At 42.3% G+C, this 23,090-nt stretch overlaps 3 protein-coding genes across 4 annotated transcripts; all 3 read left to right on the top strand.

The window, feature by feature from the left end:
* Positions 1-1,491: 1,491 nt before the first annotated feature.
* On the top strand, positions 1,492-6,473 carry LOC114785807 (zinc finger protein 239-like). The gene is made up of 3 exons (XM_028972427.1): positions 1,492-1,721; positions 4,338-4,510; positions 5,105-6,473. The coding sequence occupies exons 2-3, from the start codon at positions 4,339-4,341 to the stop codon at positions 5,950-5,952; spliced, it is 1,020 nt and encodes a 339-aa protein (XP_028828260.1). The 5' UTR covers positions 1,492-1,721; position 4,338; the 3' UTR covers positions 5,953-6,473.
* Positions 6,474-9,298: 2,825 nt separating this feature from the next.
* On the top strand, positions 9,299-13,720 carry LOC114785737 (B-cell receptor CD22-like). Of its 2 annotated transcripts, none has more exons than XM_028972282.1 (8): positions 9,299-9,494; positions 9,678-10,037; positions 10,210-10,461; positions 10,550-10,825; positions 11,647-11,752; positions 11,837-11,867; positions 11,974-12,263; positions 12,347-13,720. In XM_028972282.1, exons 1-8 carry the CDS (start codon positions 9,425-9,427, stop codon positions 12,402-12,404), a joined length of 1,443 nt encoding a protein of 480 aa, XP_028828115.1. In that variant the 5' UTR covers positions 9,299-9,424; the 3' UTR covers positions 12,405-13,720. The 2 variants fall into 2 exon arrangements, with proteins under 2 accessions (XP_028828115.1, XP_028828116.1); XM_028972283.1 differs by having other exon boundaries at positions 9,300-9,494; positions 10,550-10,813; positions 12,347-13,719.
* Positions 13,721-21,027: 7,307 nt separating this feature from the next.
* Positions 21,028-22,529, top strand: LOC114785468 (B-cell receptor CD22-like). The gene is made up of 5 exons (XM_028971745.1): positions 21,028-21,159; positions 21,328-21,630; positions 21,803-22,054; positions 22,143-22,338; positions 22,463-22,529. Exons 1-5 carry the CDS (start codon positions 21,090-21,092, stop codon positions 22,527-22,529), a joined length of 888 nt encoding a protein of 295 aa, XP_028827578.1. The 5' UTR covers positions 21,028-21,089.
* Positions 22,530-23,090: the final 561 nt, after the last annotated feature.

Consider the following 23,090-nt stretch of genomic DNA (forward strand, 5'->3'; position numbering starts at 1 on the left):
ATAAGAACCATCGAGTAAGAACCACCGCACACTGCGTTAAAAGCCAGGGTGCAAAAAGTGCGTCTTTAAACGAGATTTAAATGCAGCGATTCATGGCGACAGCCTGATGCTGATTGGTAGGTCATTCCACAAATGTGGGGCGGCCACTGCAAAGGTCCTGTCACCTCTGAGCTTGTAACGTGACGTAGGACCTACCAATAATAAGTCGATCAATCGTTCAATTTTTATTTATATGGGTTTTTACAATGTTTCACAAACAGAACGGTGCTCAAGTCCCCAGGTGAGCCAGCCAGAGGCAAGAAAAAAACTCCCTCGAACAGGAAGAAAAGCTTGAGAGGAACCTGGAATCAGCAGGGGAACCATCCTCCTCTGGTCAGAACTGGATAACAGTGAAATCCATCCAGAAAGTGGTGGAATATGAAGGTTACTGCTGTCCACTAGTCTATAATGAAGCGGCGTCCAGGTAGTGTGTTCGAATCCCAGCAGGTGACTATCAGATGGGGTCAGCAGAGGGTCAAGCAGGACAGTCCATGGAGGTCGGCCAGGTCACGTGACCGCTCCCCATCCACAGTGGAGAGGATGGTGAAGGATGGAGAAAAGAAGAGAGTGAGTGATGAGTTAGCAACAAATGACAGTAACTGTACAGAGAAGCAGACATTTCCGGCGACACCAACTACTACAGTGTTACTAACAGTGAGGGGAGTATTGTTAAAGGCTAGATTGTATTCGGATTTTTAGCCCGAATTTAAATACTGATGCTGATACAATAGTCTCTGGTCTTAAGTCCTGAGAGAACAGGGTGGAGTGTAAGAACTGAGTAGATCAGTGATTTAGAACCAAATAAAAGAATTTTAAAATGGACTCTAAAACAGACAAGGAGTCTTGATCGGGGTTATGTGATCTCGCCTGTTTGTAGTGAGAAACTGCTCAGTTGCATTTTGTACTGATTTAAGGCGAGCTAGATATGTCTGGCGGGACGTAATGAAAGCGTGAATCACTGTTTCCAGATTTAGTTTGTAAAGAACTGGCTTGAGTTTGGCCAGGCGCCTCAGCTGAAAAAAAAGCCCAATTTTACAATATCTCTAACATGTGCGTCCATTTTTAACACCTAGTTTTGAAAATGTCAGCCTTTTGTAGTGGACCTTCCTCCAGTAGTGTCCATTGATGTCGTCCATGTGGGGTCTGTTTCTCTACATCTTCTTATGTAAGGTTTTTAATGATATGCTGTGATGATGAAAACATTTTATACCATAGACAATTGCGTACAAAAAAACTATGTGGTAAACTGATAAACTGTGTTTGATCTTGTATAAAACCACACGATGCAGATGATTTTGTGGACAATGTTTAAAGTTTTCGTGCTAACAGAAATGAGAGAGTTAGCGAGTTAGAGAAGACTCCTGACAGAATGAAACGCCGCGGTTTCGTTTTCCGAAACTGCTGGAATTCGGCTTCCGCTTCCGGGTCATGACCCTTCCGGAAGTGACGGACTGTCGCGGCGTTCCTCCGTTTATGCGCTCTGGCTGGAGCGAGCATGGAACGTGAAACCGCGCTGGTTTTTGCCAGGGAAGCCATCCCAGAACCCGCCGCAACACGGGCGTAGATGAGCGATAATGACGTTGCTGCAGCAGTCTTCCATTCAGTCGTTACTTTTTATTTCCAAGAAATATAATCACGTGATGCCGCAGAAGTCAGAACCTCTGGTGGATTAAAACACACAGGTAGGTCTTTTAATAATGCAGATCCCGCTTATAAACTAGGACCTTTACGCCAGATTAGGTATCTTCGATGTCCTACGCGGAAGGCGCTGACAGGTGCACCACCCTCCACCTGTCCCCGCCTTCCATGGCTTAACCCGCCGCATGTACAGTACAGGACAAATGTCTTGACACACCTTCTCATTCAATGTGTTTTCTTTATCTTCATGACTATTTACGTTGGTAGATTCTCACTGAAGGCATCAAAACTATGAATGAACACATGTGGAGTTATGTACTTAACAAAAAGTGGAGACCTGACCTCCACAGTCACCGGACCTGAACCCAATCCAGATGGTTTGGGTTGAGCTGGACCCCAACAAGTGATAAACACCTCTGGGAACTCCTTCAAGACTGTTGGAGAAGCATTTCAGGTGACGACCTCTTGAAGCTCATCGAGAGAATGCCAAGAGTGTGCAAAGCAGTAATCAGAGCAAAGAAACTAGCATATAAAACATGTTTTCAATTATTTTTTTTGTTAAGTACATAACTCCACATGTGTTCATTCATAGTTTTGAAGCCTTCAGTGAGAATCTACCAACGTAAATGGTCATGAAGATAAAGAAAACACGTTGAATGAGAAGGTGTGTCCAAACTCTACTGTATGTGTAACTGTACCTGTACTGTATGTCTGTTAATTCACACCCACACGTTGGTTTTTCAGTCGCTGCAGCCGATAAATTGTGAAAATGTGAAATAATCCAGCTGATCTTCCAATTTCAGGCGGTGAGCAACGTTTCAAATAAAAGTTCCAAATGGAAAGACAGGAAATTGTTTAATACAAATGAATACAGTGACCTTCAGTTTGGGGTCAAGCTACATGTCTAAATCCATGTATGTCATGAACTTTCACACTTATTTGTTTATTTATTTATACAATTTTTAGAGAACAATTTAAAAAGACATTAATAAAACAAAAACAAACCTTTACAAGACATTAACAAAAAATAAATAGTAAGAATCCAGGGTCACATAGCAGCAGCATATAAACAAATAAAAAAAACAATACAGAGACTATATACAATTATTTGGAGAAAAGACTCAAAAAGAAGAAATATAAGTTAAACAGAGAGACCAAATTGATTCAAAATGTGCATGGTTTTTATAAGCTTCTGGTTGGAAGAACCAGTAATAGTACCAAGGTAATATTTCAAATCTGCCAAAAAGAAATTTAAATGGGGTTTTTTGTTACTATATTTACATATATGAACAAAAAAACTTGCCATAAACTATAAATAGATTCAAAACAAAAGATGAGTCACTAAAAAAACAAACCAAATATTATACACAATATAAAAGGTCATTTGCTTCTATTTTTAATAAATGGACTTCGGGGGTCGTCCACAAAATGTGCATGCAACTTCTACATCAGGTTTAAAACGAGATAGATATGTACTATTTTATATGAAATTTTCTTGACTTTGTTTCTCAAAAGAAATTTGGTGGGAATACTCCAAATCCATTTCCACTTCAGTCCTGTAATATGGTTATTCCAAAAGGATACAGCAGAGGGAGCAGAGGCAAGTTCTCTTTGAAAAAGAGCTTTGATATTTCTGTTTGGGGTTAAAGGGAAGCAAATTTTCCCTACAGCTGTATTACAAAGGTCTCAGCAGGGTCATGTAGTGGGAGGGTTTATTTCACCCCTATGGAGCATACTTACCCTGCACTGCCTGAAATAGCATTTCTGGTGATGATAAACTCTTGTAATGAACAAGTAAGCAGCGAGTGGAAGAGCGGCTGTGTTCTTTCACATTTTCATTATTTATCAGTTGCAGCAATTAAAAACCAATGTGTGTGTGTAATTTGACAGACATACGTGACTTTGTGCAAGTGGACATTTCTAGGTTTTTGCCTAATGAATAAGAGGGGCAGCGGTCGCCGAGCGATTAAGGAAGCGGCCCTGTAATCAGAAAGTTGCCGGTTCGAATCCCGATCCTCCAAGGTGCCACCGAGTTCCCCAAAGCACCATCCCCACACACTGCTCCCCGGGCGCCTGTCATGGCTGCCCACTGCTCACTCAGTGTGGTGGTTAAATGCAGAGGACAAATTTCACTGTGTGCACCGTGTACTGTGCTGCTGTGACTATCACTTCACAAAAAAATCCAAACCTGACATTGGCTCCACATGAATCATTTGATTTAGGCTGTTGTAATTCATTTTAAAATGCATCATTTTAAACCATATATATTGAGATAGTTCAGCTAAGTAACAAATGATTTTATTAAGTTGATGTAACGTGGTTTGGAATTGAATGCAAATTAAACACATTATTCTTACATGATCAAATCATTTTCAGTTCAGAATCCTTCCCTTTTTTCACTGTATAAGATTAAGCCCTAATGTTGCATATTTGATGTTCAGAGTGAATGAAATGAGGTTGAATACTGTTACTGTGAAGGGTGGGAGTCGCACCTTCCTCCCTGATTCACAGTCGGGAGAGAAAATACTGCTTTGGTGGTTTGGCTTTGGACGTTCCTCTGCACTCTGCTGACCTGGAAACATCAGAAGTACTTCCTCATAATTGACGACAGTGGTGGTGCGGTGCTTAATAACTTAAACCTCTGCTTGCACTTGCCTCAGGATGGATGCTCAGGTGGATCCCAGTGCTGGTTTAGGTGGTGAGGAGCAGAACGGCACCGGTCACCCGTCATCAGACACCAGTCCGGCCCTGGGCTCCGGTGTCACGCTGGAACCAGCAGAAAGTGATGAGCAGGGTGAATCGGACGACTTGAACGATGACTTCATCTTTTCAGGCGAGTGCAGTTACGGCTCTGATGTTCAGTACCACCCTTATCCAGAGACACACAGGCAGTCGTAACACTCAGTTGTCTGCTGAGTGCTCAGTGCCATAATGGTAGCAAGTGGGGTTTGAGGGATGGTAGTAGCCTATTGGGTAACACACTCACCTATGAACTAGAAGACCCAGGTTCAAATCCCACTTACTACCATCGTGTCCCTGAGCAAGACACTTAACCCTGAGTGTCTCCAGGGTGGACTGTCCCTGTAACTACTTACTATGAACTAGAAGACCCAGGTTCAAATCCCACTTACTACCATCGTGTCCCTGAGCAAGACACTTAACCCTGAGTGTCTCCAGGGGGGACTGTCCCTGTAACTACTGGTTGTAAGTCGCTCAGGATAAGGGCGTCTGGTAAATGTAAATGTAACTTGTGACTTTGTGTGTTAGGCCGCAACATCAAAAATGTTCATAAACATTCACACATTAATACTTTGTTACGCATGTAGGAAGAATTCAAATGAGCGGATATGTTTAATGTAATCAAATAAACTGTTTGATTAATGTGTGAAAATACTGATTTATTGTTTAAAACGATATTTTATTACAGAGAGATGTAGAAGTCCAAGAGAAGAGAAGCTGTTCCAGGGACGTTTTTCGGGCGTCCCAGTCCTCCACGCCGGAGAAAAGGCCCACCCGTGTACGGAGTGTGGCGTGGCGTGTTCAACTGCATCCAGCCTGAGAAGACACCAGAAGACGCACACCGGAGAGAGGCCGTACCGGTGCTCCCAGTGCGGCGCGAGGTTCTCCCGAGCGGCGCACCTCAGAACGCACCACGTGACGCACACCGGAGAGAAGCCCTTCCGCTGCGCCCGGTGCGCCGCGACGTTCTCGCTGGCGTCAGCCCTTAAGAGACACCAGAGGGTGCACACCGGAGAACGGCCCTATCGGTGTGTGCAGTGTGGCACGGGCTTCTCGCAAGCGTCTCACCTCAAAACCCACAAGGCCGTGCACACCGGGGAGAAGCCCTACCGGTGCGTCCAGTGCGGCGCGAGCTTCTCGCTGGCGTCCGTCCTCAAAACGCACCAGCGCATACACAGCGGAGAGAAGCCGTACCGGTGCGGCGACTGCGGGGCGAGCTTCTCGCAGGCGGGGAACCTGAGCGCCCACCGGAAGACCCACGCCGGGGCGAGGCCTTTCACCTGCGCGCCGTGCGGGAGGAGCTTCTCCCGGGCGTCCGGCCTGAGAGCGCACCAGAGGGCCCACACCGGGGAGAAACCGTACGGGTGCGAGGAGTGTGGCGTGAGATTCGCCCACGCTTCCTACCTCAAAGCCCACCAGAGGCGGCATTCCGGGGAGAAGCCCTACATCTGCAGTCTTTGCTCGAAATGTTTCGCAACACTGAAGGAGCACAACAGACACCAAACTGTACATTTACACATTCAGGGTGTGGCCTGAAGAGCAAAAAATTCCTGTAATTTTAGAACAAATTGGAAATGTTATTTATTATTTCTTTATTGTTTCATTAATTATCTTTTTTTTTCACAAATGCAGAAGTGATTTACTTGCCTTCACATCACCAGTGTAAGATTGGCCGTCGCAGGACCATGCTTTTGTTTTGCATAGCGACCGTCTACAAGAAGATATGTGACATTCCTGTGCCAATTGTTGTGCATGAAGATTCAACACCTCTGTTTTTCATGCCGTTTGTGAGATGGCAACGTGTGAGGCGTCGGCCGTCAGGACCGCCCACTCTCTTTGTCTTCCCCAGATGGGAGGCACCGGGGTGTGGCATCAGAAACAACAGGTTCTGATTGGTCTGTGACAACTTCCTGTAGGCCAGTGACAACTTCCTGTAGGCCAGGGGTATAAAGGGGTATAATGTGGAGAGGGGACTCTTTTTCTTTCCTTTTCTTTTCCCAGCTGTCTTTCCATCGAAACCGGATCTTCTGGTTTTGAGTCTGCTCTATCATCTTATTTCTTCCCATGGCTCTGCCTCTTTCCCTCTCTCTCTCTCTCCCTTTACTCTTTCTTCTCATTTATATTTTCTCTGTAACCTTGGTACCTTTTTTACATTCAATGTTCACATGTAACTACAAGAATTATTTACCGGTGTTAATAAATTAGAAACTGTTCATTTTTAACCTCTATTGTGCCATGCCTCTTTCTGCCAGGTAACATCAGGTTGGAGTGGTTGAATACAGTGCTTTTGTGTGGAGGGAGAAAGAGTTTTTTTCTACACTCTGTTCTCTCACCGCACACCACAGGCTTGTTTTTACACCAGCATATCTGCCCTGTACCTGCAAAAATAAAATTATTGGGAGTAAATGAATTGGCCTCCTTGGCTGGAATGTGTCGACTGCTTCAATCGTGTATTTTTTCTTTTCTTTTTACAGCTCATCTATGATAATTTTTGAAGGTATGAAATGTTTTAGGACTTGATTGAGCTATTTTGTGTTTAGCGGTTGACACTTGACTGTTTTGGTCATTTTTGATCGCAATAAATGCAAATAATTGTAATAAGTTGTGGGTGCAGAGTATGTGTGGTGGAGAAGTCTTTCTGAGTCCTCACTGGTTGCCTTGGTGTGAAAAAATAGAAGTATCTTGATTTGTTTTTTGTCTGATGCATTTATTTTTTTAAAAGATGAAATACAGTATTGATTAACCCTGCAACTGGGTATGCATGTCATCACACTTTAGGTGATGGATGCAGGGGGGAAGAAAAATACAACAGCACAGCTAGAGAAGCTAACACTGTTTATGCTTGATTAGGTGGTTGTGTAATAAAGTGGACTTAATATTTGATAACATATATATATATATATGACTATATATGACTATATATGATTATATAGTATCTTGGATTTTAACAGAAGACCAGAGTGAACAGATTTGAGACTCTTGCTCAATCCCGAACACTGCTCTATATGAGAAGGATCTGCTCCCAGCTGTGACCTTGTGTACTTTGGGTACCAGTAGTGACCCCACTCCTGTTGAACGCAGGGGGCATGGCGGGTAATAAATAACTAAAATTTCACTCAGGTACTGCGGGACAAGACCATTAAGTGCTTTATTGGTCAAAAGTAGGATTTTGTAGTCAATCCTAAATTTGATAGGTAACCAGTGCCATGATTGTAAGACTGGGGTGATGTGGTCAAATTTCCTAGTTCTAGTTAGAACTCTGCTGTAGCATTCTGTACTAGCTGGAGTTTACTCATGCACCTACTAGAGCATCCAGACAGTAATGTGTTATGATAATCTAACCTTGAAGTAGTAAAGACATGGACCAACTTTTCTGTATCATGCATTGAGATCATTTTTCTTATCTTTGTAATAATTCTAAGGTGAAAGAATGCTATTCTAGTGATATTATCTACATGCAATTCGAATGAGAGACCTGCATTGATGAGGACACCTACATCCTTTACTTCAGTACTTGATGAGATAGAAAGACTATCCAGGGTTAATATGTAGTCAGACAGCTTACATCCGACTGCAGGGGGGCCAAGTGCGAGAGCTTCTGTCTTATCAGGGTTTAACAGAAGAAAGTTGGTGGGCATCCACTGCCTAATGTCCTTCAGACAATTCTCTATTCTGTTCAACTGCTGCCTCTCATCTGGGAATGCTGATAGGTACAACTGTGTGTCGTTGGAATAGCAGGGAAAGTTAATATTGTGTGTACGAATGACGTGACCAAAAGATAACACATATGATTAAAATAGCAAGGGACCTAAGATGAAACCATGTGGAACACCAAACTCTAATTTATTATGTGAAGATGAATCACCAATAATGCTCACAAACTGATACCGACATAAAACAGGATAGGGCTATCCCAAAAACATTCTCTAACCTGTTGAGTTTAATCAAAATGAAAGATTATATAATTGTACAGAACTAAAGGTTTTATGTGTGCTTCATATGAAAACTTCAGAATAAGGAACATAAAAAGGAAGGAGAATCTTTTGTGTAAGAAATGGTTGCCATTTCCGGCTGATCCTTATCTGCAGCGTCTTGCACAGAGTGTTACACATACACATCACATACACATCACAAGTCACACATATATAACATAAAGTGACTTGTGTGAAACCCTGTGGCATTTCTAGATCACAACAGGCACATTCACTCTTATTAAATAAAAAAAAGATTAACCTTGTGGTTAATTTACAAAAATTTTGAGTTCAAATGAAAAAGAGTATAAAATGTAGAATAAATTATTTTTTTCTTAACCAAACATGTTGCAGTGTGTCCAGTTTCCTCAAGGTTTCTTGTAAAGATTGAAAAGTTTCCCATAATTTACATAAGTTCTGTTGCGCATGATGGGAGTGAAAAGAAGAAGGTTAAGGAGGAAACAGCCCTATCAGTCCATCTCAAAGTCCGGCTTGCTGTTTACTTATCAGTTTATTACTGCCGGATTTCACTCCTGTCGGTATCCATCTATACAATTAGGAGGAATTCTGAAACCTGGGTCAAAGGTCAGACCCTACACGGGGGAATAAACCAAATTAATTGTGTTATTAATAAATTACTAATCAGTCCATATTCTATTAAACATCTTCATCATGGGAAGCTTTAACATAAACCCTCATTTAAATTCGGACGTTTTTCACACGCTATCATTAGTAGAATTAATCTAAGATGATCACGTGCTCTTCATATAACCTTGATCGTTCTGCACTAAAAAGATGTATGATGTACCAGTGGACCTTCAGTGTTCAAAATTAGACACGAAGAATCAGATAAAAAGGAGAAGTTGCAGAACACATCGACTTGCCAGATATACAGGAAGGAAGTTCCTTGTATTTAAATGATCGTCAGAATGAACCAGACCTTCACCGTCTTCCTCATTTATTCTAGATGGTTTTAAAGCAGGTAAGAACTCAGACAGCTGAGGGATTTCTAACCTGAATCATTATTCACGGCGGCAATGAAGATAAAATCGGCTGCTTCTCCATCTGTGATCTTTACTGCAGCACTTATTACACTCATCATCCAAGGTACTTTTATTCACTTCATATTTATAAATTTTACTTTGGAAATTAACCTGCTTAGGTTGTTGTAGGTGCAAATGTGTCAAATGATTAAGTGATAAAAATATTCTGCATTATGTGTAGAGCTTCAATCCAGCGCCAAAAATGATTATTCTTCATAGTGTCCTTCTCATTCATCTTATGTTTCAGGTGGTGTTGGTCAGACGTGGGGTGTATGGTACAGACCTACATCTATCTGTGCTGTAGAGGGAACATCAGCTGTGATGTCCTGCAACTACACTTACCCCCCTGGACTTAGAGTGATAGAAGCGTTTTGGACTGAACATGTACAGGCTCCATGGGATGGACAGAAAGACTATACTGATCTCTCTCAGCATCCAAACTACAAAGGCCGAGTTCATGCAGACTGTGGAGATAAAAAAAGTTGGTGCTCCCTCAACATAACAAGGCTGAATAAAAGTGATGCGCATGAGTACAACTGCAGAATTAAAACAGATAAAGAAGGAGAAAAATGGATCGGTAAACCAGGAATCATGTTGTCAGTAACAGGTACAGTGAACAAATTGCATCAGTTCATCTTTTGCATTAATGCTTTTTTCTTGAATACCAACATAAGAAACATTGTGATGCAGCTTCATTACCACCCAGTGCTACTCAACACACAGACTTATCAGCACATGACAGACAATAACTGTATTTTTTATTCTGATTAAATTCTTAGATCTGAAGGTGGAAATTGTTGGTGCAGCAACAGAAGGAAATGATGTAAGACTTGTGTGTAAAACCTCCTGCTATCTGAGTAGCAGCCCTACATACTCATGGAAGAAGAACGGAGAACCTTTAGAGAAGGAACCCACCAAGAACAATGAACTGCTGCTCCACCCAGTCAGCAGAGAGGATGGGGGCAGATACTCCTGTGCTGTTAAAGGCCATGAGGACCTGTCTTCTGCTGAAGTGGAGCTCGATGTTAGATGTCTGTAGGACTTCCATCTTCAAAAAACATCACTGTATGTGTTTCATATGTGGAGCGAACATTAAAATTAGCAAATGTAATTTTTCAGATCCTCCCAAGAACACCAGAGTACTGGGTGCTCCACCTGCTGAGATACCTGAAGGAGGTTCAGTGACTCTGAGCTGCAGCAGTGATGCCAACCCTCCAGTGCAGAACTACACCTGGTTTAAGGAGAACGTAACATCTCCAGTAGCAGCAGGACAGAACTACACCATCACTAACTTCACCTCTGCTCAGGTTGGACTGTATTCCTGCCAGGCGAGGAATGAAGTCGGAGTCCAGAACTCTACTGCTGTTCTTCTCATATTCAAAGGTACCAGTACAGGTGGGATCGGCTCTTTTTTGAGTCTTGTTGAATATGACATTATCATAGGAGATCTGAGGGGAAAGTTCTCTACTTGTTTTTGTTGTAGCTTCCTGGAAAAAGAGGAATAAAAAGAGAACTTCAATTACAAAAAAAATATTTTAGTCTAGTCCCCTAAGTGAAGTGATCAGTGATTGACAGAGGTGGGTAGTAATGAGTTACATTTACTTGAGCGTTTTGAAGAAAATGTAGTTTTACAATGCCATTACTTTTTAATTTTGCTTGAGTACATTTGTGAATAAGAAACTCTACTCATACTTCACTACATTGGGGAACTTCACTACATTGGGTTGTTACTTTTTTAAACCATTTGTATGCTTTATTTTTGTCAGACAGACCCGCCAGTAGAGCTAACCCGTTTGACGTAACATTTTCTGAGCAACATCTGAATGGAAATTTGTGTGTGCCATAATTTTTCTCAAAATACAACAATTTTAAGCTGCTTGTACGATACCCTTTCAGCATTTGTTAGCTTAAGCATAATTAGCATTAGCTCAAATGTAGTCCATTAATTACTACAAATCTTACTTTAATAATTTATTGATATTATCATTTTTAATTTACAACAGTTACTCAGTTCTTGTGTAGTCCTATCACTAAAAACTTCTGTACTCTTACTCTTTTTTGGAGGACTACTTATTATTTTGCTACTCATACTTGAGTAAAATCTTTGGCTACTCTTGTGATTGAACTGTGATACTGAAATATGACACATCCTGTAAAAATGAATATAATATTTCCAGCTCTATGGATCTTGTTACATATGATTTTCTCCTATTTAGCGCATAAACCAGCGTCTCCTACGTCTCCTACGTGGATTCTATATGCAGTAATAACAGTGGCAGCAGCTGTGGGTCTATCATGTCTCATCACCGTGTGTTTCTTATGGTGAGAACCTGTTCTGTATGTTCAACTCATGGAAGAACATGACAGACGTGCTGATCTGTGCTCACATCTTTATTTTTAATGTAGGTACAGAAAGGAGAAGAAGGACGATACTGAGGTACAAATCTGGGGGGACCGTTGTCTCCTGTATATTCATCTTACATTCATCTTACCTGCTTCTTTTCAGCCCCGACTTCAGTATGGGACATTGTGTGTGTGTTCAGACAATTTTACCAGATCTACAGAGAGATGCCTCAAAGACAAACTCCAGCCACAGTGCTGCAGACAATCCGGAAGATGTTCAGTACGCCTCCATCAACGTCCAGACACTCAACAAAAACAGAGCTGCTGCTGCTGCTGAGGATGATGTTCAGTACGCCTCCATCAATACAAACAGAGTTGCTTCTGATTCTTCTGCTGAGGAGAGCGTTCAGAACTCCGGTCAGACTGGAGGAGATCCGGAGGAAGATGTTCAGTACGCCACTGTTCATTTTCGACCAGCAACTCATACTATGTATGCATCCATCATATCATTTCTCCTCTTTTCCATGGTGAGCTGCACTGGACATTCGGTAACTTTTCTTCTTCTCACTGTAGATCTCCAGTTCAGGCAGAAGCTGAATCTCCTGTCATCTACAGCACTGTTCACAACTAGAGTCCCACAGAATTGATCATGTTAAAGAACTTTGCAAATAAATATTTGCTCCACATATGAACTAATTTTAATAAAATGTCATATATGTTTTTATTTATACTGATTTAAGCACAATTTGGCATCGTTTTCTATCTACTGTCTATATAAAATGATCTACTATATTATATTAATAACACAGTTATGAACTGGTCCTTCAGACATTATATCTCATTTGTAAAGGTGCATACATAAACCTTTTAAAAAATTGCATGTTTTAATAAAGTAATCAGATTCTGTAATTAGTGTATATAGTTACTGCACATCATTTCCACCAAGTAGTTTATTGACAGGATATGAAGACTATACAATTTGTGGCTTGGAGCTTCATTTCTGTGATAATATTTTAGATCCAGATGTAAAATAGACATAATATAGATAGATGTCAAATTTGTGGTGTCCCTCAAGAGTCAGTGCCTGGCCCTCTGCTATTGAATTATTTGGAGTTTTTTATTTAAGATCATATTTGTAAGATTTTAGATTAAACAGATCACACTGGGCTGGCATTCATTTTTATATCAGCATGTTTAACGTAAAAACTTAAAAATGACGTTGTGTGAAGGTTTATCATTTTCAATGTTAGGGAAAGGAAAGTGTGACGCCTGGTGCCAATGGACTCACCCAGGTGGCACCTGTCTCACACCACTGTAGATCCTGATCTCTTCCACGTGCCGCTTATTAGGCATGAGTGATCAGGACCTATCTGCAAGGCTCCTAGGTTGTCCTGCATTATTCTGACTTAGATGTCGGGTGCATGCTACGTGTTTTTAGATGCTTGTGAGCATGTTTCGGCCATTGTTTCTTTTCACCCCCAATGCACTAATGTTGAGCGTCTGTGCCTCTCCCAAATCCACCCCCCGTGGCATTACAGAATGCAGGACCCAACCCAATTAAGCGCAGCTGACATCAAGGACAGAGACGATGCCGACCAGGAGGCGTGTGTCCCCTGGTCGGGTCACATGAAGTTGCTCCTGTCATAGGAGGAAGAGCCAACACCAGAATTACACGACTTGTGGAGACCTGTGCTCACCAGTTTTCCTCCCCTCCGTCTTCTTGGAGGAAGAAGAGTGTTCGAGAAGATGAAGGCGGAGGCGGCGTTGTGAGAGGATACTGTTGTCCAGTCAGGAGTTGTGTGCTATGCTCTTGGGAGACCCGACTGAGAACCGGAAGCATCCAGGGAAGACGAGGTAGAACATAAATCCTGGTTCCGCGTGGCCATGTCAGGTCAAGTTTGAAAGTCTGTAATCATTGTTGATCATGACCAAGTAACGTAGTAATGTAATGTAGTAATGTAATGTAGTAATGTAAGTACAATTGTTCATTTCTGACTCCGTAAGGAGGAAAATAAACCTGTTGTTCGCTCCCACGTGTGCCTTGTGAAGTCGAACATCGAACATTTTCCATCTCTGCCATGTTCCCGGCGCCGTGACAGGATCACTTGAACTGAACGCAGAGCCAGAACTTTCGTTGTACAGCTTCAATGTCTCAAGACAAATTTAGGCAAGACACCAAACCAACAAATGAAGTAACAGGAAGGAACAAAAAGGAAGCAGATAAAGAAAATGTGAGAAAGCACGTTCATGTCAGACAGCAAAGTGAACACGGTGACCCCGCTGATGCGCATTTCATTTTCCATTCTGAAGAATTTGTAGACAAATTTTTCTGAACACAAGGAAAGTATTTTTTTAAAACTCAATTTAGTAATGAATTTCACAATTCAGTAAAGGGCTTTTATAGGCAGGACTGGGTATGGTTCCTTGTTGCACTCATTCTCAATCACATCACATTATCAGATAAAAAAATAATAAAGGCTGAAATAAAGGCCAGCCTGAAGTGATCAGCAGATCGATTAACGGCGGGTTACAAAATGAACGCAGCTTTACGTTGCGCTGCTGTGCGGATTTGAACCAGTTGTGATTAGGACTTCAGCCGATAAACTACAGAATGACCAGATTCACACAGGAGACGCTTCCTTCAACAATGATTCTGCTCGTCTGACTTGTTCCGCATGCGCTGAGGATGCGGCCTGCAGCCAAGTCCATTCCCCTCTGTCACCCCGTAACAGAAGACCCCTCCAGCCAGTTCTGGATCCAAGCTGCTGCTTCAGAATGCCCCCTGCTGGTGGAGACAATTTACCCCAGTCTGGAGTCTTTTTAATTTAACATTTACAGCATGACGAAACAGCCAGTGGCGCAAATAAACGTCTCTCCGCACCACAACGGAGAAGTGGCAGAGTGCATGTGACTGGTGAGAGACTCGCCTCAACCACCAATAACTTCGCCTTCTGCTCAGGGCGGACTCTGTTACTCCCAGGCGAGGAATGTAGCAGGAGTCCAGAACCCTACTGCTGTGTATCTCCAACTCAGAGACCGAGGTGACGAGTAGAGCAGGAAGACTGTAGATCAGTTCTTCAGACTTCAGGATAAACAGAAATAACCCAAGTAAGGGTGGTAGTACACTAGTGGATGAGACACTCGCCTGTGAACCAGAAGACCCAGGTTCAAACCCCACTTACTACCATTGTGTCCCTGAGCAAGACACTTAACCCTAAGTGTCTCCAGGGGGGGGACTGTCCCTGTAACTACTGATTGTAATTCGCTCTGGATAAGGGCGTCTGGTAATGGCTGTAAAAAAACAATTAGGCTTGATGGACATGGACTCCATGAGAACCGTTAGGCAGCACCCAGCAGGTGCTGCCACATTCATGTGGACAATAACATAGACCTGGTTCTGTCCTTTATGGCCATTTTGTGTTTAATAAATATTGTTTACCTTCACAATGTCCAGTTTTTGCGCCTTCGTCCCTCACCGACCCAGAGACGTGACAATAACTGCCATGATCACATAACATTAAATCAGAATTGGGTTTTTCAATACAGATTCTCAGTAATCAAATTCTCCCAAAATATGATTCCAACCTCAATGCAGGACCACACCCACTAATACACCAAACGGGCAGACAGGCGTTCTGAGTGGCAAACGTCCCCATAAAACTTCATCTAACTCCACTTCACAAAAACATCCTCCAGAGACAGATGGGAGTATTATAGACGTGGACCCAGAAAAAATCGAATAAAATGTTGACACAGAATCCATTCTAAGTATTTGAAGTTGGATGTAAGGTTGCTGAAAAGACAGTGCTGTTGTGACTGTTAATGTTGTATTTTCCTCTGTTAACTCGGAGAGTTGGTGAGTGAGCAGCTTCTAAAAATGTCACTACTGCTACTATTATTACTCTCACTTGGTCATTCATCTTGCATTCATCCGGTGATGCCAGGGGACAGAAGAGGAAGTGGAGGGTCCAGGGAGGACGAGTGTCTGTGTTGAACTCTGCTGTGTCATTTGTGACAACTAAACACTTTCTTTCGGATGTAATTTTTTTTTACTTAAAAAAAATTCAAAACAACATGAGAAACGTGATCAAGTTCCACATACATTCTGCGTACAGATTTAAGGCCAAGAGGTTTTGAGAGTGTCTGAGTGAAATCGGCGAGTCCATCAGGTGAGATATGTGGGTGGTGCTTGTGATCTGGTCTGGTGTTACTGTGTGTAACTGCCGGGTGTCGTACATCTGATCAGAACCTGTTCCCCCAGATCCCAAATCTGATCAGGTTTATCAGAACATTCATATTCATGGGGTTCAGTGACTAAACCTCAGAATTCTATATAAATTCTACAACAAACAAAGTACATCAAGTAAGTTGTAATTCATGCCTCTTGAAATATTATTAAGTGTGTGTACTCATAGCTGATCAACTTCTAATTCAACCAGAAAGACTGCCTGCAGCCTGCTGATTGGCCAGTCAAACCAGTCAAAACGCCTCCCATTTTTGAGGATTTAGTACAACCTGAAGCAGCTCAGGTCTTCTCCTGGACATCTTCCAGTTCATCATCTGCTGCTTTATATAGTGGATCAGACCTTATGTAGCGATGGCAGAAGTCACCACTATGACTTTAAATCACTACACAATGGTTGTGATTCGCACAAAATGGACATCAGTCTTCATAGACCAATGGGGTCTGTGTCGTTCTGACAAAGAAAAGTCGTGGACGGATGATAGGTTTGCTGTTTTGACAAAATATAAATGGATCTTATTATGGTGCACCCTGCTCCAGTCAGCTGTGCATTAAGAAGTAGGATGATGGTGTGTGTGTGTGTGTGTGTGTGTGTATATATATATATATATATAATAATAATTTATATATGCAGAAGTGAGTCTACTGTAAATAGTTACCCTTCTCTAATATTAACGCTGACTGCTGCAGTTCCCAAAAAAAACTGTCTACTAACCACTTCTGCCTGAGTCTTAATTGTGAAGCACAATGTTCCAAATGACATCTGCTGACCTTGTAATGAGAACAGGGTTGGAATAGTTTGTACTTCCGGGAATAATTTGAATTACGACTACTGTGGAAAACCATGGAAGAATATTTTACAGTGACAAGGCACCAAAATAACAAGTATCTTCTATACAAAACATCTGTAGGAAGAGTGCCAAGCAGCATTAGGAATGTATCAGTATGTTAAAAAGTGAAAAATTCACTTTGTGAGATGATTTAACACCATCATGGCTTTCAAACGTACAAAGCATTTTAGTTGCTCTGTGATTACTGGTTCTTTTTTTGCCATAAGTCATGATACCTTGCTCCATTCATCCTTTCCTTACTATGGATCAGTCGTCCTGTCCCCTCTGCAGAAAAGCCGCCCCAAAGCAAAATGTTTCCAAGCCTTGCGAAGGGGCAGTGGTGGCCTAGTGGTTAAGGAAGTGACCCCGTAATCAGAAGGTTGCAGGTTCGAATCCCGATCTGCCAAGGTACCACTAAGGTGCCACTGAGCAAAGCACCGTCCCCACACAGTGTTCCCCGGGCGCCTGTCATGGCCGCCCACTGCTCACCAAGGGTGATGGTTAAATGCAGAGGACAAATTTTATTAATGTGTTTAATTTAATTGTGTAATATCTAAGTGTGTTAGTGTTTCTGGTTACATCACATATGTTTCTGGTTTTATTTAGGGTTATTGTGAAAAGTTATTTGCGTTATAAAACTCTGATCACCCCCCCAAAAATTTGTGACGGCTGTGCCCTTGGGTTAGTGGGTCGGGGACCCGGTTCCGTTCTCTTGAACACATGGCGTGGGCTGTAAGAGAAAAATACACACGGTTAAGCCATCTCTTGGTGTCATCTCGTCATTTGCTGTTCGAGGAGCAAAATAAAAATACACAACGCAGAAGAAGAACCGCTACACACACAATTAGGCCAATTAGGGCGACAACGATGATAACACAAAAACGGCAGATCGGGGCACCCCTCCGAAGTCAGGCCATGACATAATGCTAATGGTCTATTTGAAGATCCCTGAAGCTTTAGATGTAACGGTGGTGGTGGCTGTGGTGACCCTCTGGTACATTTCATTGTCTGGTCAACGCCATGTGACTTGCAATGTTTGCATTCATTAATGTTCTCTATTGAAAAGACACTTGTTAGGGACACATGCCTGACCTTAACAAAAGAGTGTTTGAGGGAGCGATGGGTGAAATTAACTTAGAATAAATGACTGTAAACTCGTATGCTTTTTTATAATCTTTAGTAGTGTGATGCTTCGGCGTACCCTAGTGGTGATATGTGGTTAGAGCTGCCCCCCCACTGCTTTAGACAGCTGTCTGGTGTTGGAGTCTGATGGTGTGAAGGTGTGGACATGTGTCATTAATGCACGTAATGAGTGAAGGATGATTTAAAAATCCTGAGTAATGTTTTTACATTCTGTATCTCACAGTTAAAGTGTACCTATGATGAACATTGCTGTGCTGTGCTTGCTCTGTATCACAATGACAATAACTTCATTGGGGCAGCGGTGGCCTAGCGGTTAAGGAAGCGGCCCCATAATCAGACGGTTGCCGGTTCGAATCCCGAGCCGCTGAGGTGCCACTGAGCAAAGCGGCGTCCCCACACACTGCTCCCCGGGTGCCTGTCATGGCTGCCCACTGCTCACCAAGGGTGATGGGTTAAATACAGAGGACGCATCCCACTGTGTGCACCATGTGCTGTGTTGCTGTCTATCTCAATGACAATCACTTCACTTTAATTTAATTCTTCAAATTTCTTTCTCCGTATTTTCCAGGCTCCCCTGTTGCTCTGCATGTACGTGGTCACTCTCGCTCTGAGCAGCGTGACGAAAGTGAATGTGCTGCGTTGCCAACTGCGAAATGTACGAGCGCGGTGTACTAGTTCAAGTTCAAGCTGTAATTGCCACATATGCAGTGAATTCGTTTAGTTATTTATTAGAAGTCGCAGTGTGTCCAGTTTTCTTCACAGTTCTGACAGAGATTGGCTGTCCCACAGATACTGCTCATGAAGTTAAAGCTACTACCCTTAACTTCATCTTAGGTATGGGGGGGTTCCTGGTCGGGGAGTCAGTCTGCTTGAGTGGCAGACAACACCTTTGCTTATTTGGTGGGTGCTTTGTGGATTATGTTTTGTTTGAATTGTCTTTTTGATTTTTTGGGAAACCGGACCCAGTAAAAACTGACGTGCTACCTTCAGCACCCAGGACCTACGTGACAACAGCTTTCTCTAAAAATTTACATCATTCAGTGTTAAAAGAAACAATCCCTTCATTTAAATAAGAAGGACCACACACTCGTGGCCAAACTCAGATTATGATCACCAACTGAACATAGAATTCCTGGTCATCCTGACCTCCAACGTGCTTTCTCTCCAGCAACATTCTACTGTGGAGACCATCCACTTACCAACTCCAACAGGTTTATCAGGGGTTTAATTTAATTACTCTTAATTATTGAATTATGTGAATAAAAGCGATAAAAAGGAGGAGTTGAAGAACCATCAACTTGCCACGTATGGGAGATACTTGCATTTAAACAGAGCTGCCAGTTTTTCCAAAAACCTTGGAATGAGATTTTGGGGTGAAACTGAATATTGATTACAGCACAGCGCCTAGTGCACACAGTGAAATGTGTCCTCTGCATTTAACCCATCACCCTTGGTGAGAAGTGGGCAGCCATGACAGGCGCCCAAGGAAGCAGTGTGAGGGGATGGTACCTTCATCAAGGGCACCTCAGTGGCACCTTCTGGCAGAGGTGGAAGTCAACAATCATCTCTTTGGTTTTGCCTACGTTCTGAAACAGATTGTTGATGTTGCAACATCGTTCTTGCTGACTAGACCCACCATGGCTGTGTCAAAAAAAAGTCAAAATGTATAAAGAACTGGCACAGACTCATAAGGGAAGTCCTACTGAATCCATATTACCTTTAGTTTAAATGTCAGATAGTTTTAATTCTCTGTTTGACTTTAGGCAGCGTCGGTGGTGCTTGTTCTTATTAAACTCCAAACTGAGGATGGTGCCAGATTTTATTTCCAAGTAATAAAGGTGAAGTTGCTGGAGGACTCGCTACTTGCTGCTTCTGTTTTAATATTCAAAGGGATGAAGCACAAAATAATGAAGAACGGAGGTAAGAAATAAAAAAAACACACACACACACACTCACACACACACACACAGACACAAAGTCTAATTTTTGTCTCCCTGGTTTAGAGTCCAGTTTGTAAGAAGTGAACTGAAGAGACAATAAAGAGGTGGATGGTGTTGTTGTGTCCCTCTATGTGTCTGTGTGGATCCCTAAGCGTGTGCATGTAAGTAATGAGCTGCTTAAATAATAATGTGAAGACATCTGGCGTCTTGTATCTTGAGACGGTGTCTTGCATGAGATTTGAATAATAATTAGATGACATGCAGCTGATGTCTTTGTGTGTTTAGTGACTTTTTGTTTCTGTCGTCTCCCACTGAAACACTCACTTCTGTTTACATGCAGAATTGATCTACTGTGGACACGTCTGCACTGGCATGACATGATCCATCTGCCCACCCTGATCACTGGATCTCCCTGTATGATGACTGGATCTCCCTGTAGGTGGTGTGATGCATGTGTTTTAGGGAAATTACATGACCTGTAAAAAGGAACAGCAGCCTCTAGAGGGCGACATTGATCAGTCTTATGCCTTGTCCCCATCCTACCTGCACATGTTATGAGCACATCAGTGTGTGTGTGTAGATGTGTACGTCATATGTACGTCCTGCACACCTTGGTGACAGTGGTGGTCCAGCAGACTCATAATCAGAAGGTTGCGGGTTCAAATACCAAACTGACAAAGTGCCACTGATGTCCCCTTGATGAAGGTACCGTCCCCACACACTGCTCCACGGGCGCCTGTCATGGTGCCCACTGCTCACCAAGGGTGATGGTTAAATACAGAGGACACGTTTTATTGTTTCACCATGTGCTGTGCTGCAGTGTTTCACAATGACAATCATTTCACTCTCACTTCACTCCACATGCTGGAGCTCCGACCAACAACTTTCTCTCCAGCAACATTCTACTGGGGAGACCCTCCACTTTCCAGCTCAAACAGGTTTGAAGGAGTTTAATTTCCTCTGAATTATGTGAATAAAAATGAGAAGTTGCAGAACCATCAACTTGCCAGATATGGGAGTTACTTGAATTTAAATGAAGTAAAACCACAGGGCCGTCAGAATAAACCAGCGTCTTCCTCATTTATTCTAGATGGTTTTAAAGCAGCTAAGAAGTCAGACAGCTGAGGAATTTCTCATTTTAATTATTATTCACGGCGGCAATGAAGATAAAATCGGCTGCTTCTCCATCTGTGATCTTTACTGCTGCACTTATTACACTCATCATCCAAGGTACTTTAATTCTCTTCATATTTATTTATTCTACTTTAAAAAAAGAACCAGCTCCAGAAAACATTGTTTCTTTATAGTGTCCTTCTCTCTTATTGTAAATGTTAGTTTCAGGTGGTGTTGGTCAGACGTGGGGTGTAGAGTACAGACCTACATCTATCTGTGCTTTAGAGGGAACATCAGCTGTGATGTCCTGCAACTACACTTACCCCCCTGGACTTACAGTGAAGGAAGTGTTTTGGACTGAACATGTACAGGCTCCATGGGATGGAAAGACAGACTATACTGATCTCTCTAAGCATCCAAACTACAAAGACCGAGTTCATGCAGACTGTGGAGATAAAAAAAGTCGGTGCTTCCTCAACATAACAAGACTGAATAAAAGTGATGCGCATGAGTACAACTGCAGAATTATAACACATAAAAGAGGACAAAAATGGGTCGGTAAACAAGGAATCATGTTGTCAGTAACAGGTACGGTGAACAAATTGCATCAGTTCATCTTTTGCATTAATGCTTTTTTCTTGAATACCAACATAAGAAACATTCTGATGCAGCTTCATTACCACCCAGTGCTGCTCAACACACAGACTTATCAGCACATGACAGACAATAACTGTATTTTTTATTCTGATTAAATTCTTAGATCTGCAGGTGGAAATTGTTGGTGCAGCAACAGAAGGAAATGATGTAAGACTTGTGTGTAAAACCTCCTGCAATCTGAGTAGCATCCCTACATACTCATGGAAGAAGAACGGAGAACCTTTAGAGAAGGAACCCACCAAGAACAATGAACTGCTGCTCCACCCAGTCAGCAGGGAGGATGGGGGCAGATACTCCTGTGCTGTTAAAGGCCATGAGGACCTGTCTTCTGCTGAAGTGGAGCTCGATGTTAGATGTCTGTAGGACTTCCATCTTCAAAAAACATCACTGTATGTGTTTCATATGTGGAGCGAACATTAAAATGAACAAGTTAAATTTTTCAGATTCTCCCAAGAACCCCAGAGTACTGGTTGCTCCACCTGCTGAGATACCTGAAGGAGGTTCAGTGACTCTGAGCTGCATCAGTGATGCCAACCCTCCAGTGCAGAACTACACCTGGTTTAAGGAGAACGTAACATCTCCAGTAGCAGCAGGACAGAACTACACCATCACTAACTTCACCTCTGCTCAGGTTGGACTGTATTCCTGCCAGGCGAGGAATGAAGTTGGAGTCCAGAACTCTACTGCTGTTCTTCTCGCATTTAAAGGTACCAGTACAGATGGGATTGGATATGGCTTTTTTTGTTTCTTTTTCTCTTTTTAGCTCCTGCTATTACTGCACCATTTCCAGTCGTGGTTTAAGTCTGGTCCTGGACCAAAAGATCATTTAAATGTAAAAGATCTTATTGTAGTCTGGTCTAGTCCACTGAGTGAAGTGATCAGTATATGACTGTACATGTTCTAAGACGAGATCATGATAATGAGGAGGGATGGCATGAGTCCTGCTGCTGTAGGCCAGGAGGGTCTCCTTCAGTCCTGACACTGACTGGAGTTGAACTGTGATACTGAAATATGACACATCCTGTAAAAATGAATATAATATTTCCAGCTCTATAGATCTTGTTACATATGATTTTCTCCTATTTAGCGCATAAACCAGCGTCTCCTACGTCTCCTACGTGGATTCTATATGCAGTAATAACAGTGGCAGCAGCTGTGGGTCTATCATGTCTCATCACCGTGTGTTTCTTATGGTGAGAACCTGTTTTGTATGTTCAACTCATGGAAGTACATGACAGACATGCTGATCTGTGCTCACATCTTTATTTTTAATGTAGGTACAGAAAGGAGAAGAAGGACGATACTGAGGTACAAATCTGGGGGGGACTGTTGTCTCCCGTACATTCATCTCACATTCAGAACTGTGATAATAACACCGTATTTACTATAGT

Source organism: Denticeps clupeoides, chromosome 3 (genome assembly GCF_900700375.1).
Source record: "Denticeps clupeoides chromosome 3, fDenClu1.1, whole genome shotgun sequence".
Taxonomy (NCBI): Eukaryota; Metazoa; Chordata; class Actinopteri; order Clupeiformes; family Denticipitidae; genus Denticeps; species Denticeps clupeoides.

Excerpts from the sequence above, each read along its gene's own strand:
- LOC114785468 (XM_028971745.1), top strand. The coding sequence starts at position 21,090 with ATGAAGATAAAATCGGCTGCTTCTCCATCTGTGATCTTTACTGCTGCA. Across the intron at positions 21,160-21,327 it reads TATTACACTCATCATCCAAG|AGGGAACATCAGCTGTGATG; the intron begins GTACTTTAATTC and ends TCTGTGCTTTAG. Across the intron at positions 21,631-21,802 it reads AATCATGTTGTCAGTAACAG|ATCTGCAGGTGGAAATTGTT; the intron begins GTACGGTGAACA and ends TTAAATTCTTAG.
- LOC114785737 (XM_028972282.1), top strand. The coding sequence starts at position 9,425 with ATGAAGATAAAATCGGCTGCTTCTCCATCTGTGATCTTTACTGCAGCA. Across the intron at positions 10,038-10,209 it reads AATCATGTTGTCAGTAACAG|ATCTGAAGGTGGAAATTGTT; the intron begins GTACAGTGAACA and ends TTAAATTCTTAG. Across the intron at positions 10,462-10,549 it reads AGTGGAGCTCGATGTTAGAT|ATCCTCCCAAGAACACCAGA; the intron begins GTCTGTAGGACT and ends GTAATTTTTCAG.
- LOC114785807 (XM_028972427.1), top strand. The coding sequence starts at position 4,339 with ATGGATGCTCAGGTGGATCCCAGTGCTGGTTTAGGTGGTGAGGAGCAG. Across the intron at positions 4,511-5,104 it reads CGATGACTTCATCTTTTCAG|AGAGATGTAGAAGTCCAAGA; the intron begins GCGAGTGCAGTT and ends ATTTTATTACAG.